Source organism: Larus michahellis, chromosome 1, assembly GCF_964199755.1.
Source record: "Larus michahellis chromosome 1, bLarMic1.1, whole genome shotgun sequence".
NCBI lineage: Eukaryota > Metazoa > Chordata > Aves > Charadriiformes > Laridae > Larus > Larus michahellis.
In genome coordinates this window covers 201230330-201242663 of record NC_133896.1, presented here as the reverse complement: position 1 = coordinate 201242663, position 12334 = coordinate 201230330, and the positions used below count along the sequence as shown (strand labels likewise).

The window sequence follows — 12334 nt, the reverse complement described above, 5'->3', positions numbered from 1 at the left end:
AGCAGTGTGTCTTTCCAGCAAAGGCCAACAGCATATTGAGCTCTATTAGAAAGAGTACAGCCATCTGGTCCATGGATGTGATTGCTTCCCTCTACTTGGTACTGTCCAGACTACATTTGGAGTACAATGTCCAGATGTGGGTTCCCCAGGACCAGAAAGACACTGACATACTGGAGGGGGTCAAGCATAGGGCCACCAAGATGTCTGGGGGCTGGAGCACATGATACAGAATGGAGGCTGAGAGCGGTGAGTTTGTCCAGCACAAAGAAGAAAAAGCTCAAAGAATATCTTAATCTTCATCTACATAGCAGTAGGGCATAGAGAACATGCAGCCAGACTCTTTTTGGAGGTGCAGAGCAAAAGGAGGAGATGTAACGGACGCAAGCTGAAAGTTGAAAGATTCCAATTTGATATCAGGAAAAAAAAAAAAATAATAGTGAGGGTGGTCAAACAGGCTGCCCAGAGAAGTTATCAAATCACCATCCTTGGAGAGTGTTCAAAACTCAATTGGACGTGTCACTGAGAAACCTGACCTATTTGATCCTGCTCTCAACAGGATCAAACTCAAACTAACAAGCTCCAGAGGTCCCTTCCAGGCTATATTATATGATTTCCAAACAGCCTCTCCAAAGATCTGACTCAGAGAACTGCATTCTTTAATTGATATATTACTTATAGCTTCAGTAGCAATTCTAAGAGTTTATAGATGACACGTAATGAGTGTTATTCCTTTACTTACATCCTAACAGTGCCATAATGTAATTATTTTTTTTAATTTCTTACAGAAAATAAACATTACAGATGGGGTTCTACCACAGTTAGCTTTGGTTTTTTTCGTGACACAAGATTTCAAAGTCACTTCAATTATTTAATTATATAGTAAGTAAAAACAGAACACTCCAGTGTTGTAATATACTTCAGTCATATCTAAAAGACTAAGGAACCACTGGCACATTTCAAAGAGTCTAAATTAATTTTCAATTTATAAACAAACTCTAAATGAATTATTTTTAGAAAAGCATCATCAGCAATAACTAAAATGAGATCACTGAGGATAATTCAGGTTGGATGGGACCTCAAGTCTCTAACCCAACCTCCTGCACAAAGCAGGGTCAGCTATGAGGTACGACCAAGTTGCACAAAGCTTTTTCCAGTCAGGTCCTGAAACCCTGCACAGATGGACAGACAGCATGACCTGTCTGTTTCACTGCCTGGGTATCCTCATCAGGAAATTCTTCTCCAATTGGCATTTCTCATTTCAACTTGTGCATGTTGCCACTTGTCCTCCTCTCATGCACCACTGTGAAGAGCCTGGCTCCATCTTCTCTCCATGATGCCCTCATAGGTACTGGCAGATTGCTGTCAGGGTCCCCCAGAGCCACCTCTGCTACCGGGTGAACAAGCCCAGATCCTTCAACCTCTCCTCACAGCGCAAGCACTCTAGTTCCCGGCCATCTTGGTGGCCTCCACTGAAGTCACTCCTAAAGAATGATGAGTAAAGGGCTCTAGTCTCTTCCCTCAGTCTCTGGCTCTGCCCCTGTTCATGCAGTTCAGGATGCTGTCAGCCTTCTATGCTGTCAGGGTCACTGTTGGCTCATGCTCAGCTTGCTGCCCACCAGCCCTCTGGGCCTTTTACACAGATCAGACCCATCCAGGCAGTCCCAGACTGTACTATTGCCAGGAAATCTCCCTTTCCAGGTGCAGGACTGCATTTCTCCTCCTTGAATTATATAAGGTTCTCAGTGGACCATTCCCTCAGCTTCTAGGTCACTCTGAATGTCAGCCCTGCTCTTCAGTGTATCAACTGTTCCTCCCAATTTGGTATCACCTCCGAATCTGGTAGGCAAGCACTCTGTCACCTCCTCTAGGTCATTGATAAAAATGTTAAACAGCACAGGTCCCAGGACAAACCCCTGCGATACTTCTCTCATTACCAGCTTTCCAGCAGAGTATAACCCTTCAACGACTACCCTCTGAATCTGATAATGAAATAAGGTTTTTTCCTTCATGAAATAAGGCTTTTTCCTAATGAAATAAGGTTTTCCAAATACCAGGTGTGCCACTACTGAGTATCTTAGTGTCCTCATGTGGTTGGAAGATACTATCTTCAAAGAACTGCCAGCTTTCTTGAGCTCCTTTACCCCTCAGAGCTGCATACCATGGGATACCACCTCACAGTTTACTGAATAAGTCTGCCTGCCTGAAATCCAGGGTCCGTATTCTGCCCTCCTTCTTCCTCAATCCATTCAAGATCTTCACCTCATAGCTACTACAGCCAAGGCTGCCATTGATTTTAACGTTCTAAAACAGTTCTTCCTTGTTAGTCGTAACATCATCATCATAAACTACATGCATTTGCCTCAATAACAATTAAAATAACTGATATGCACTTTTGCTATAGAGTATGCCGAAGCAAATTTGTAATACACACCAGATCATCAGGACAATCAGCATGCAGACCAGCAACTTGTAAGTAATTGCCTTCAGCTGTAAAATTATATCGAATATGCTCTGGCAAAACATTTTTGTCAATCTTGTTGGGAAGGTGAGCTCCTGTCAGAAATTCATTACATAAGTCCAATATTCTGACGTTGAGGTTGACTGCTTTTTTACGCTGTAAGAAAAATAAAGTACAAAATACAGAATATCTTCAGACATAATACAAGCAGAACTTGAAGTTTTAGAAACTTTTCCATACTTTTCCAGAAACTAAGCAGAAAATACAACATTTAAGATTAGACCTACAGTATCAACAAAATCCTAATGTACGGCTAAAGTCAACAAGACCGGATGCTCATACAGATCTATAATTTCATACAGGATTGAAATTTGAAAGAAAATGCCTATGTTTCTGCGGTAAGAAAATGTACAGTGGAGTTTAGGTAGAATTTGCATAAGCTTTACTAGCCACTTGGAAAGCATTTATAAAACTATGCCTAATGTGATTGCTATGTAAAAACCAGGGAAGAAAAAAAAGAAGCATAATTGAGATGGATAAATCCTACTAGCATCCTGAAATAGATACAGTATTACAGTTCTCCTATTACTGTTTGTATTGCACTATTTTCTGGAGACTGCAAGGCATTTCTGGTATTGCAACATTTCCCCGAGGAGTTTGTGATGTGGGGTTTTAGCACCATCATTACAGTACTTCACACATTTAACTTTACTGTAAGATTTGCTTCAGTAATCTTGAGAGTATGCTCTGTGTTGCCTGTGGTTCGTAGCTCAAAAGAAAAGGCTGAGGGTACAGATACAACAGAGTCCAAAGAACGACAAAACCTGCAGATCTCTGTCCTCTCATTCCACCTTTACTCTCTAAAACACGTCTTTTGGGCTTTATTTTAAAAAGCACGAATTCTGTGTAGCAGAAATAAATTTCAACTTACAATAGTGAAGGATATCTAAAGTCTGAAATGAGAATTGAAAAGAAACACTGAGCAGCAAGCGACAGAAGGAATCGGCAGGGGAGGAAGAGGAAAATGTGCAAAAATAAGGGGCTAGTGAAATTTTAACTGAAAGGGGATGAAGCACCATAGAACCAAAAGTCAAATCAGAAATAAAACACAGAGCCCAAGTTTCAGAGTTCTTCTTTGCACAAAGTAATTGTAAAAATATGTTATAGAAGCTTTTTCGAGGTAACAAAACACCATTACAACCATAACCTTCAGAGTAACTTTACCACACAAATCTGGTAAAAGAACTTTTGTACAAATCTTTTTGGAAGGGATGACTCAAATAACAAGGTATTAACTTTATACATGGGCACGAGCTATGAACAGACATGCAACAGAGCATCCATACCACAAAGCATGGTGAAAGCTGATGGTTTTGGCAAATCCATCACTAACTACCACACAAGCATGTAAAAGCTCCAAGAGCTGTAATCAGACCATGGCCAGACATTCACTTGTGCACAGAATTTACAACTTCTGGTTATGTGAGCACCGAAGGAGAGGCTGGATGCACGCCTGATCCTTTATAAAACACTCTACTTGATTAACCTGTCATCATCACAGTGCACGGGGTGCTGCTTTCCCCTCTCTGTAAATAAGGTATTCAGACAGCTAAGTGCTTATTTTAAATATCTGATGCAGACACCAATCAAAGGAAGCAGGCTCCCAGGTCTTGCTTATAACTCTTCAGAACAGACAACAGAATGATGAGGGCCAAACAACATTAAAAAACACACTTTAGAAGTGATTTAAAATAGACCAAATTAACCACTTCTGAGAAGACAAAATTCCACAGAAGACATTGGGAACGTCCTCCAGTTGTCTTGGAGGACAAACTAGCCCAGAATTGCATGATTCATGTCCCACACATTTCATTACCTGGTCTTTGGTAGTCAGGCAAATTTCTGTTCATATATTATAGCCCAAAATTACCTTTTCTTCATCCAAATGAATGCCACTGATCTCAAAATCAAACATAAAAAGTTCTGCCACTCGCCTAAAAATACAGTAAATCCCTGTTAAAAAAGCCTTATTTGACAGCAAGCGTAATTTCTTAACAAATTTCGCCCATAGTAGTTATTTAGGTTTGTTGTCTTTTACAGAGAATAACAATACTCTTATAACTGTGTTACTGTTATAGACACAGACTTCCTATGTTTTAGGTCCTTAACAGTTTATTCAGAGAAATAGGATTTTTCCTTTGTCTGGTGGTGATTTTAGTCATCTGCATTGAAAATATCCTTCAAAATAATTCCACTACATTTATCTAGATGTTTAACCAGTTTGAGCAAATTACCATTTTAATTTGACAAATCATTTAATCTAACAGATCAGAAAAAGATCTCTTCAAGGTCTTCCCCACATCCTTGATTGTGGGGAAAGAAGGACGAAGGAAGTAACTTACTCAAACACGAAGCTTGTCTAACCATGTCAGTGAAGAAATAATTAAAAACAATAACTGAATAAGCAGATAATAAAACATTTTACAGCGATCATAAAGTTTTAAATAAATACTGATAATCCCATTTTGAAAGATTTAAATAAGTTTCTATAAACTGAAATCAAGTTATAGTCTGTTCCCTACTTTTATTGCTAAAAACGCCAATATATACACCACAGTAGAGCACCTCATTTTAATCAAAATGGTGTTATTGAAGAAAATCTTAAGTTCTCTTTTTTTTTTGGTTTTGCAGATCTCAGTTATTCAGCTTAACTATGTCTTGTGCTCTAGTCACAGAGACATCCTTCAAGACTACAGAACTACAAACTTCCTAACTCCTGTGCACGTAATTTAGTAGTGACTAATAAATTAGTAACAGAGATGCGGTATGTTTTCCAGTTGTATTAATTAATTTAACAAAAAACAAAATATAAGCAAAATAAGGAATGATATATACTATCTAAAAATCTAAATCTATAAGCATTGATAAGTACCTGGTTTCTGGATCTAGGGAACTCATAACAACTTCATCAGCTAGCAGACGTCTCAAACTCTGACATAGTTCAACATCTGTATTTAATCTGGAAAGATACAGAGCAAAATAATCACGCATTAACAACAAACACTAATATTTCAGTCTCTCGGTATTACTTATTCAAAAGCAGAGCTTAATATTTAGTGAATATTAAAAACCAAGGACTTTATTTTCAAAATGCTTTCTGGTTCACAACCACACTTAAAAACTACAAAATTCATACACAAAGGATGTGTGGACAAACGAGCATGAAAACAAGACTTTTATATCCAATAGGAAAATACTTCTGGATGGCATTTTTTGGCAAATATGAGCAAGTCTAAGACTGACAGGTTATTTTGTATGCACAAAGATAATCATGGTGAGAGCGTAAAGGTGGGACAACTGTCTTCTAACACTTATTTTAAAGGACTCCAACTCCATTAAAGGAAAATCTGTGTCCAAGTCTGCCATCAGATAAACGTGCTGCTGGCTGCCACTGAAGCAGACTAAGAGCTTACTATCCCCAGAACATTTCCAGATGCTCGTCACTGTCCCTGTGCCAGACAATACTATGTCCATCAGATTTGCTGGCATGTCAACTACAAGTATATATGTCGACCTGAATTATTGGGTGGGAATCACAGTGGGGAATGAAACACACACATATCCACCAGCATAGCTGTGGTGGGCAGCAGCCCCCAGGATGACAGTCTTGAGCACTAACTTCTCTGCAGCCTTTACAGCCCCATTTGTAAAATGAATTTAATAATTACCAATACCCAATTTAGAGACAGAAGAAGACATTGCATCATGCCTGTACTTCAGAAAAGGCTCTGTAGAGAAGGTGCTAAATAAGAAGCCCAGCACTCTGTCAAAAAGTGGCTAAAAGCAAATACCTTTTGTTAGTAGTTCCTGGGGGATACCATTTGCCCATGAAAACAAACATTCAACAATAGCTAGTTTTGAGCATTTACAATAGTTTATGAACCTCTCCGGTTAATTCATGAATACTTTCTTCTTTCTACAAATTTTAAATCTGAAGTGGTATTCAGATGTTAAAGTCATATTGCTATAGATGGAGTGCTCAGTCCAAGTCTTGAAAAATCCAGCGTCAAGTGAAAGATTTCCCAAACACACTGGCAAGACCAAAGCAAAAATTTCTGAGGAATTTAATCTTAGAATTCTCTTTTTAGCCAGCTATGTTAGTCACAAGGCTTACTAAACAAACTGATGCACTTTAGTCCTCCCTAAGAGTGCAAAAGGCTTCACTGCCTTTGCACCATACCGTGGGACACCAGGTCACTGCCTCCACTGTTATTAGGAATCCTGAGGGAAACAGCAGACTCTTGGTGATCTTCACAGTAGTGCTTGGTAAAGCTTTCACTTAAGAGGGCTACTCCTGAACACCACAGGAAGGGAAAGGACACTGTATTTGGAGATTAAAGTTCACCACTTCCACGCTCTCAGCAGCAAGAGCAGAAGAGAAACAAATCAATCCACTGTAGTCAAAGACCACAGAGGCAACTTTCAGGATTTACATTTTAAAATATTTAAAAACAAAAAAAGAATGCAAAAATAGCCGATCTTCCGAAATGTAAGTCTTTAAAAAAATCTTCTATGACATGTAGTTTTAAATAAAGCACAAGCATGCCAGGGTAGACAGGCATTTATCACAGCCCTAGACAGACATCCTCAAACGCGCATTTTAACGGGAGACTGTCCTTTCCTCTTTCACATATCCCACTCATTGGCTGGAATTCAAGGGGTCAGCAAACCAGGAGAAAGTGTTGTGAAATACAGAATCATTTAGAATCATAGGATCATTTAGCTTGGAAAAGACCTCTACGATCATTGAGTCCAACCATTGACAGCTTATATAACAGCTTAAATCTTAAAAACAAATTATCATTTTGTACATATGCTTTACATATGTTAGTTAACTGTCACAAGTACTAGAAAAATGTAGCTTTGAGTCTTTGATGGGTTTAAGTGACATGGAGTCAGTTGATAACTTAAAAAATGTTCAGAACATAAATTGAAACTAAAACAGAATAACCTTCCTGAGATACTGTAACAAAACTAAATACTTAAATATCTGTAACAGCAAGACCGACACTTTGTTCTCACGTGCAAATCCTTCCTACATTATTTGGTTGTTGATTGCTGTTTTCATAGATGATCATGCAGTAATTTTTTAAAGATGCATATGGAAATAGGAAAAAAAAAAAAAAAAGGAGAAAACTTACTTTTCTACCACAGTACCAATGTTCCTGCAAGCTTCTTCAGCAGCCTCTCTAAATGCAAAGTCAGGATGGGCAATTTTCACAAAATCAGCCTGACATAGTAGAAAAAGAAAAAAGTGAGGCACTTCTTTAGAACATTTTTAGTATGGTGTGTATCTTAGAGTCCTTACAACACAGAGACACTCCAATGGATTAAAAATCTTTTGTAATAACATTTAAAAACTAAGATTCACAGTTAAGAAGAAAGCACACCACCAAATGTGTGTAGAGGGTTTGTTTTCAAACCCTTTTTACTCTTGTGTATAGACCATCAAGTTATGTTTTGACATTATTACCTAGTAGGAAGAAATATGTTTAAAGAGAAAACCCACAGGTTCTTTCCGATTCAGAACACGGGTTTTATTTGACTTACTAATTTTCAGTAAATCTCCAAATACTTAAGGGAGTTCAGAAGGCTAGAGGGATGCTAAAAGGGGGCTTGAGAGCTAGGGGCTTCCATGACTGCCAACATGAATTCAGGGAGGTTCTGGCATTGAAATGATAAAAGAATGAAAGATTAGGAATATATTTAATTAACGATTAGGAACACATTGAAGACATTCAGCGTGATTTTACACAAGAAATTCCATCAAGTAATAATGAAAAAAGTAACTTACCAAGTCTGCTACTCTGCACAAGGCATCTGAAAGCTGATCAAAGATCATTACTGTCTCTGGCCCAGGTGGTGTTGAACATGCCTTCTGGACTAGCTGTTCTGATTGTTGCAATGCTTTGTCCTGTGCCTCTTGAAATCCTTCTGGGCAGCTCAGTTCTGGAACACCAAACAGACCCTGCAGTGCAGAACACAATGAAAACACATTACTATTACCCACCTCGACTCCTGCCCCTTTGTTTCAGGATGGAATTAGCACCACAAAATTTTACCCTAGCCAGCATACTGTGGCACTTCAATAAAGCGTTCCCACATGAGTGTCTTTGTAGAGAGGATAGTCACAAAATCAGTCAAAGACACTGGTATCACATGAAAACATCTTCATTTCCCAAAGCAAAACCTCACTGAGGTTCTTTCAGCCAGGACTGTTCTCAGTAAACCTTAAGAGTTCGGCATCAAACCCTCACAAATTCTCCTCTTCCACACCATAACCTCCTACACCATCCTTTTCTCAAAGCATTTTTTATCTCATTTCCAAAGCATGAGCACCAGACAAATCATAGGAAGTCTGTTTACATTCTGAAATGAGGGAAAAATCATCCCTCTGAAGCAAAAGAGACTTATCAAGGAATGTGAGGACTAAGCAGGAACGTCAAAACAGTGAATGAGTTGGCCAGCAGCCCTAGATACCAACAGACTGCAGGCAATAGGACAGTGGTCTCAGGCTCATTAAATGAACCCGAAATACTGGAACCAGATCCCAAAGGAATGATCAGCAACAACTCAAAAATTTTACGGTATGAAGTTTTATTCCTGAAGTTCTTACAAAGCGTGTCCCCATCCAACAGGGCAGGGTAAACACAGACTGCAGTTATGTTCTGCGTTTGTGGAAGAGACTTAAAGAGGTCCTACTGCAGATCAAACAAAATTGCTAACACTACCAGCTAGAGAAGTTCCATGATACAGACCTACAACAATAAAAAAAAAAATCATTTAAGATAAAACAGCACCTCTGCAAGCAACAGACGCCCTTTGCAACTGCCCAACTGCAACATGAGCACCTGCTTATCTCTTAACTACAGCATCTAACAGTACAAGGTACAAGACTTCACATAACATCCATCCCTTCACAAATTTAACCTCAGCACCTAAAAATCACAATCTGGATTTGAAAATCTGCAGGCCAGCCACTTTACAATGCACCTTCTGCACACGCTGTGTAATAGCAGTCAGCTGCAGGTTTCCATGTAGCTTACAAGTATTTATCCAAGTAAAATGAAAAGCTGCAAATTGACAGCTTGTCTGTAAAAGTATATATTCTGAAGAAAAGCATCACCTAAATTAAGTATTTGGGACATCCCGAGTTGCTTTTTCCTATTTTGTTTCTGTCGCTGTTGCTAAAACTGCCTTTTTTTTTCCCTAATGGTCTTACTATAAGCTGGCCACCTTAAGACAGAAACCCTTTCCTTACACTTCCCATGTTTTAATTTATTATTTGGGAACAGGAACTGGACTGAAATGAACACTGAAAAAGATATTTTTATATACATACACACGTATATAAACACACGCACACAAACATAAATACACATGTACCACACCACCCTTCAATAATGCTTGCTGTAGCAGAGACTCAAGGCTGCCCCTTCACTCAGATCTGCAGCCAGCTGATGCAGTGTTCTGCAATGTCCCAGAAAACTCCTGGCCTTCCTGCTGGGCTACATCACCATCCACCTTCCCAAGTGAGCTGCTTCTGCACGTGTGGTCCTCTGTGAACAGGAGGTATCTTTTCTTAGAGATAAATTAGCCATGGAGCTCCTCTTCCATATGACACCAAGTTTGACATAAAAATAAAAAAAAATACAAAAAAATGAAGCCTGGTGCAGGTCTCCTGTTCTTTAACAGCGTGGCTGCATATCTGCAGCATTATTCTCTTTGCTTGGCCTCAGCATTTACACCCTACCTGTCACAGCCTCTCTGCAAGCGTGAAACATGCATCTCTATTCCCAAAGAAATCTACAACTTCTCTGTGGGCCAAACAAATCCAGAAATCCTTCCCTAGACCAGGGAAATGTACAATATTTAACTGGATTATTTCCTGGAGCAAGGCTTACATCAGTGTACTCACAGAGGCAGGCGCGCCAGAAGACAAGCTTCCCAAACAAGTGCTGAATTATAAAAAGAGGCCAGATTTCTCCTCAGTGAATACCTTGGTCACAGAGTTCAACAGCTTCACCACAGCAGGAATAGCTGATACAAGTGTTCATTAGTCTGCATATATGCATGCAATGTGCCATTGAAAGCGCACACCTTATGCTGTCCAGGAACTTTGTTTATGTTCCCAGGACTCTCGTTAACAAACGTACCTGACTCACCCTAAAAAGAAATAAATCAAAAAGCCTGACTGTCACCAATCCAGCAAATAAATACTTTTTTGCCACACGCAACTGAATGCCAAGAATGATATCCATGCAAGAGGATGTCAGCAGTCTAACTGATTTTGAAGCGCTGCCAAAGTGTGTCCAGCTCTGGAGCCCTCAGCACAGGAAAGACATGGACTTCTTGGAGCGGGTCTGGAGGAGGGCCACAAAAAAGATCAGGGGGCTGGAGCGCCTCTCCTATGAGGACAGGCTGAGAGAGTTGGGGTTGTTCAGCCTGGAGAAGAGAAGGCTCCAGGGAGACCTTACTGAGGCCTTTCAGTCCTTGAAGGGGGCCTACAGGAAAAATGGGGACAAACTTTTTAGCAGGGCCTGTTGCGATAGGACAAGGTTTTAAACTGAAAGAGGGTAGATTTAGACTAGATAGAAGGAGGAAATTTTTTACAGTGAGGCTAGTGAAACGCTGGCACAGGCTGCCCAGAGAGGTGGTCGATGCTCCATCCCTGGAAACATTCAAGGTCAGGGTGGACGGGGCTCTGAGCGACCCGATCTAGTCGAACACGTCCCTCTCATTGCAGGGGAGCTGGACTAGATGAGCTTTTAAGGTCCCTTCCAAACCAAACTATTCTATGATTCTGACAGATTAAAAGACACATCCAGGTAAGAGCTGGGAGTGGAGGGGGTAATGCATACATATATGGTTTCTACTGAGGCTCTAAGCAAATGTTTCAACCAACGAGGCCGTGATTTTCAAACACTTGTGTGCCCAGAAAACAGAATGAGTTCTTCATTAGAACCAAAACAAACCCTTACAACGACGTAAATTGCGTAATCCTCTGAAAACAGCCCCGCCTGTCCCCGCCACCGCGATTTAAAAGTTTTATAATAATAAAAAACAAAAATTACAGACGGGAACAGCAACCCGCAGGTGTGCCGGCGGCCAGGGACACCTCCTGCCCGCAGCAGGCCCTTCCCCTCCCTCCGCTCACCGTCTCCCTGCCCGCCGCGCTGCCCCGCGGCGGCTGCTGCTGCTGCTGCTTCGCATCGAAAGCGGCGCCCACCGGGCACCAGCTGGTGCTGACGGCCCGGCGGCCCGGACCCGCCGCTCGGACCCGCAGCGCCCGGCCCAGCGCCGCCGGCAGCGCCCGCCGGCAGCCGGCCAGCATGGCGGAGCGGATCTCCACGGCAGGCCCAGGCGCTCCCGGCTCGGCCCCAATCTCCGCGCCGAGAGGAGGTGGAAGAGGAGAAGGAGGAGGAGCGCCGGCGAGCACAGGGCGGAGGGAGGCGGAGCGGCTCCCCTCAGCCCGCCCGCCCGGCTCCCGCGGTCTCGCCTCGGCCGTTCCGGCGCCGAGGCTGCCCCTACGAGCGGCTGCGGAGCGGCCTGGCGCGGCCTGCCCCCTCCCGGCCTGCCCTGCCGCTACGGGGCGGGGAAGGGAAGGGAAGGGAAGGGAAGGGAAGGGAAGGTGCCGGCGGGCAGGCCGGGCAGTGCCGCGGGCCGGTGGGGCGTGGCGGGCGGCGGGGCCGCGGTGAGAGGAGGGGCTTCTGCCGAGCGAAATTTCTCCTGCATGTTGCCCAGTTAAACCTAAGTCCATTTTGAAGCATTTAGACGTACCTACGACACAAACTTATGGCAGAAAATCTCCTCTTA

General features: G+C 41.8%; 1 protein-coding gene across 3 annotated transcripts in view; it reads right to left on the bottom strand.

Annotated features, from left to right (window-relative positions):
* MIPEP (mitochondrial intermediate peptidase) overlaps positions 1-12087 on the bottom strand; it is an 84356-nt gene extending 72269 nt beyond the window's left edge. For 2 of the 3 annotated variants that reach the window (XR_012584845.1, XM_074569155.1), the window contains exons 1-6: positions 11676-11975; positions 8313-8486; positions 7660-7748; positions 5391-5477; positions 4389-4452; positions 2432-2614 (exon numbers count right to left, since the gene is read on the bottom strand). Coding sequence is in view for 2 of the 3 variants with exons in the window: in XM_074569155.1 (XP_074425256.1) it covers positions 2432-2614; positions 4389-4452; positions 5391-5477; positions 7660-7748; positions 8313-8486; positions 11676-11852 (774 nt within the window). In the remaining variant the exon portion in view is untranslated. Of the gene's footprint in view, positions 1-2431; positions 2615-4388; positions 4453-5390; positions 5478-7659; positions 7749-8312; positions 8487-11675 lie in introns of all 3 variants that reach the window. The other variant, XM_074569144.1, reaches the window with a different exon arrangement.
* Positions 12088-12334: the final 247 nt, after the last annotated feature.